The 5,208-nt window shown below is 41.3% G+C and overlaps 1 protein-coding gene across 7 annotated transcripts in view; it reads left to right on the forward strand.

The window, feature by feature from the left end:
- The first annotated feature begins 802 nt into the window (after window positions 1–802).
- ATP11B (ATPase phospholipid transporting 11B (putative)) overlaps window positions 803–5,208 on the forward strand; it is a 126,360-nt gene continuing 121,954 nt past the window's right edge. For all 7 annotated transcript variants that reach the window (XM_063442714.1, XM_063442716.1, XM_063442717.1 and 4 more), the window contains exon 1: window positions 803–995. In XM_063442714.1, coding sequence (XP_063298784.1) covers window positions 945–995 — 51 coding nt within the window. In that variant the 5' untranslated portion in view covers window positions 803–944. The remainder of the gene's footprint in view (window positions 996–5,208) is intronic.

A 5,208-nucleotide genomic window follows, 5' to 3' on the forward strand; every position in this document is an offset into this window, starting at 1 on the left:
ATTAGACGCACCTGTCCTATGTTCAGGGCATTAGACCCTGCAGGGAGCAATGATATAGTGCTCTCTGCAAGTGGTCTGGATATAGTCTGGACTATAGTTTGGGTGACTATAGTGTCCCTTTAAACACCTAAATGGCAGAGAACCAATCAGCAAAGTCTATACACAAAATGATACAATGTATGATTAAAATAAGGTAAATGTAAGACGACATGGACTGACACATGGACCACAAACAATAATAACAATGCTTTTGAATGATGCCCTCACAGAGAACAAAAAAAAAAATTACATTTCCAAATGTAAGGACTATTATAATCCGAATAACGTTGATAAAAAATAACTCAAAGGGAATGCCGCCAACTTGATAAAGTGCCTGTGTTCTGCTGGACTGGCGTGACGGGAGTTATGGTTTATGGCAGGTAGAGTGCCAGATTACCTATTGTTTCAGTAATGTTTTGCAATTGTCTCTTTTATCGTTAAACTCTTGTAATTGTAAAGCGCTGCTGAATAAGTTGGCGCTATATAAATGCATACAATTATAAAAATAGTAAATGTGGTATTTGCAGCTAAGACCTGGGAAGATAGATTAACCCTTCCCCTCCTATGATGCTCAGCCAGCCCTATGGCTAGGTTACATCTCCAGGCATGTGTCAGCATCAGCTCAGCTCCTCTCACTGACACAAGCCTGACCAATGTTCAGCATCAGCACCCAGAGCGATATGACGTCACCAAGACCCCTTATGTCAGAGCCAATGGGCGTTTCCCTGAGCGCGTCTAACCCACCCCTCCCGTGCGCGCCCCCGCCACCTGACGGGAGCGCGCATCGCGGAAGGAGCTGGCGGCCGAGGCCACACACGCAGCGGGGGGAGTTAACGCCGAGCTCAACCGTCTCCTACCCGCAGGGACATGGCAGCCGGGACTCAGTGACAGCCGCCACCCCGGCCATGGATTCCTGGAGGGACTGCGGGCTGGTTCGCTGGGTCTGGCAACAGCTGGTACGTACACACTCTCACGGCCGCTCTGTAGCGCAGTGTGGCCGGGCGGGCTCTGCAGGAAAGCCCGGGGATCCTGGCTGCCTAGGCCGCAATCTCAGCTGGTGTCTGCAACTTTTTACATTGTGTCAGCGAGCTCCCAGGTCTGCACGGCAGCCAACAGCGAGCTGTCAGAAAGCAGAGTAACGCGGTGTATAGCAGGCATTGGGAAACTGCATGGAGAGAGCGTGGATTGCAGAGTTCTGTAACTTTATATCGTGTTCTATATCGTGTTCTATAAAATGCCAGCGAGAGATGGATAAAGCTGCCATAGTCACTTACCTTATACTCACCGGAGGGGTGCCCCAATCTGAACAGGCTGAGATAATAGGGGAGATAATGTGTGAAGGCAGCTGTAACTGGGAAAACATCATTATAGAATTAGTGTTGGGTTTTAAAGCCTCGTGGGGTTTATTATGCTGTTGGATTTAACTGAATATTCCCAGAGAGCACCTGAACAATCATTAACTTGAAGAAAATCGTTTGAGACTCTTACTCTTTGGCTGACTAAACTTCCTGTATGATGGTGTTTCTCAATCCTTTTTTTTTTTTTTTCTAGTTAGATATTTGCTTCTAACAGCTGAGTACTATTTAAATGGATGTCCTAGCTAGGCACTGTAACTACTACTGTATGCTGTAGTGATTATTGTGTCAAGACTCCCCTAACATTGTCCCATTAAAAAAACAAAACATAAAAAAACCTTTTTAATGGTGCAACATTATGGTTTAGCAATCATCAATTCAAAACATTCATATTAGAACTTAATTTATTGGTTAAGAACATTGGTCAATACTCTTGACCAATAAAGTTACATTGCCTATCTTGTGTTGAAATTACAGTGCAATTAAAATATATACATTAGATAAAGCATGATATAATCAGGCATGTATCGCGTCTGATTGCACATATTTGAGAAAATCTGTACTGGATTCTAGGGGCTCATGCTTGTACTTGTAAGAGTGCAAAGATGTTCTTCTGGCAGCTTTGTTTGCCTAGAGACGAAGAAGCTAATTGTTCAGAGAAGGAGGAACGTAATCATTCCAAGCGGCATATCATACATAGACTGTAAGCTCGTTTGAACAGGGCCTTCTTTACCTCGTCTCTGTTAATATTTTTTGTTTCCTTGATGTCAGTTATTCCTATGATAGTAAACCCTACAGAATTTTGTAGCGCTATATAAACAATATTAATATCCAGTACATCCTGAAGTTATGGTGCCGGCGTCATCGGACACCTTACTAAAGTAAACATTACCTGAGGTCCGCTCGTTGCCTGGCACCACCTGTTCTCCTGTCAGAAATTCTGCCAGTGAACTAAGTTGAGCCGTACAGGGCCGTCCCCATTAGTTTAAAGTGCCCAGTTGATGCTCTTAACCAATGAACTGGCTATGCATAACAGGGCTTAGCTCAGTGAATATTTTGCTAGCTCCCTGCAGGACCTTCCAGCAGTAGGGGAGGCAGTGTAGGGTAGTTAATAAGTTTAACCTTTGACAAATCTCTGTTTCTGTTGTTGATCCAAAAGTAGGTGAAAGACTCGGTTCAAAGTGTTGATTTTGTTCTTCTCATTTGCATTGTGTGCCCTGGTGGTGCCAGGACTCTAGTGGATTATGATGTCACTTGCTAAATCTTTTAATATACATTTTAAAAGAAAAGGGATTTTCATGCAATGTAGTGGTTCTGGTGTCTATAGACTGTCCCTGCAGACTTTCCAATGTAGCTCCCGAGGCGCTAAACACTTAGTTTAGCAGTATAGTTTGTATTCCTGTCACAATAGTGTTCATTTAAGACAAGTTATATGTGATTTTTAACATTTTATTCAGTAGTGTAATTTACAGAGAAGTGACATCTCTTTTAATACTTACTATACTATATAGTCCAGGCATAGGCAACCTTTGGCACTCCAAATGTTTTGGACTACACCTCCCATGATGCTTTACAAGCATTCTGGGTGTAAAAGCATTATGGGGGATGTAGTCCACAACATCTGGAGTGCCGAAGGTTGCCTATCCAGGATATATAGTCCATGATTAATCCAAAAAACAGCATTCTCATCTAAATCCAGTTGCTTTCAGAATGTACCATGAGGTATTGTATGGAACTTTATCTAAAGCCTTTGCAAAATCCTTGTCGGCGACATCCATTGCACCCAGATCTATACTTCTACTGCCTTCTTCACATAATGCAATTAAAGGAATTGGTTATCTCCTGCAGTTTTCATGTGTGCTTCCATTTAAGTGAACTTGGGTTTAGACCATGCTCACAGACAACCAATGATCATTCAGCTGTACGTGTTCTAGTCATCATAGCTTATTTCATTGCAAGGTGAAATTCCAGGAAAAGCAGAGCTATCTTCATTTGGATAAATATGCTCCCAAACGAAGATCACATAAATTGCAGCACTTGGAGAGGAAACATCACAGGAGTTGACAGTTTTCTTTTAAGTTAGTTTGACGTAATATCCCCTGTCATAAAGCCATGTGAAACCATGCTGATTCCCATTAAAGACACAGTTACTCACAAAAGGTCCCTGAATATTATCCCACTGGTCTATAATTTTCAGGCTGATATTTATTCATGTAAAAGAACGAAATACCCTAAATCTAACTTTTTTTTAATCTTTTAGAATTACTGTTTGGAGCAACTCTGCATCTGCAGAAATAAGGAAGTGACTGCACTTTCTCAGCAAGAGATTATGTGATGTGTAGTTGAGCATTCACAAGTAGTTTTGTTTATTAAAAAAAAAAAATACTATAAGGTAATAGAAGCTACAAAGATGTTGAGTATTTTCAGTTATGTTTTTCATGGGGGGGAAATACTTATGTATGTTTGTGGCTTCTGTTCAAGACTCTTATAGAAAGCTGTTAGTGCCATTGCATGAGTCATTTAGTACCTGCTCATCATATGCTTATTGTACAAGATTTTAAAGGAGTAAAGGGTGGAAGCATTGTCCCTTCTGAGATTTTTGGAAACAAGTGCAGCTATAACAATTAGGACACATGAAAATGGGAAAAAGATGTCCTTGAACGTGAATATATGTGAAGAGCATAGATAATTATGGCTCATGGAATGTCCCTTTTTAAAGGGGCACTCTGGTCACCATAAAAAACTTAATCTAAAAAGTTATGGTGCCAGTAGACATCTGAGGGAACTCTTGCCTTAAAAGGTTAAACAGTTCGTGAACCTGAGGATCTGCGCTGGAGGCTCACTTTGAGGTTAAAACATTTGAGAACTGTCAAACCCCTTAACGTAAGAGTGCACCCAGGGTCCTCCGGCACCATAACAATTTCATTGAGATAAATTTGTTGTGGTGCCTAAACTGTCCCTTTTAATATTTCATTCAGCAAGTTCTACAAATATTAAAGGAAAAGTGGTCAAACCGTTTTAGTATGACTTGATAACTTACCTGAGTCTCGTCCTGCATCCTATGGAGCACAGCTTGGGCCATGTAGAACTGTGCTTATTGAGTGTCAGCTGAGCGCCCTTAGCCAATGAGCACTGTCCTACTTTGGCCTGGTTTATTCTGTAGAAACACTCAATTTCTTCTACTAGAAAAGATCTGATGCGCAGTGCAAGCACCTGAGCCACAGAGGCAAGTTGTCAGACCATAGTAAACTGGGTACATAAAACAAAGTAAAAAAAGTTGTATCTGTGAGCTAGTTGTTACCCACACACAATGTATATATATCCACACTGTGCAATAAAACCGCAATAGTGATATACCTTTTTTTCAAAATGGTCTGGATCCTTGGGATGATACCTGTAAAACAGACATGTAGTACATAGTGAACTCTGTTAGGAGGACTTAAACCGTTCAAATGGTGGAAAACAACTCACACTTTGCAGAGCCATTCCAGGCTCTGCATATAGCTCCTCAGGATGCCCATTGCAGGCTAAAGGATTCCTTATCCAGACATAGAGATTAACAGGGGAATGTGTATAAGGTCTTCTTTAATATAGCCAAAAAGTGCAGTAAAAATTATAATACAATATAAAACCAAAAGTAGTAAAAGCAGTGATAGTCTATACACTGCACAATGTCACAGTATAAAGCAAACACGCTTCGACCTAAAAATGTCCGGTCTTCAGTGCTATAATCCCGTCTGTGTGCTCCCTTCTTTAAATAGCCCACTGTGATTCCAATTCCTGTCAGGTGTGAGTGAGACTGTACATTTTCGGG

This window comes from Pelobates fuscus, chromosome 2, assembly GCF_036172605.1.
Source record: "Pelobates fuscus isolate aPelFus1 chromosome 2, aPelFus1.pri, whole genome shotgun sequence".
In the NCBI taxonomy this organism is placed as follows: Eukaryota; Metazoa; Chordata; class Amphibia; order Anura; family Pelobatidae; genus Pelobates; species Pelobates fuscus.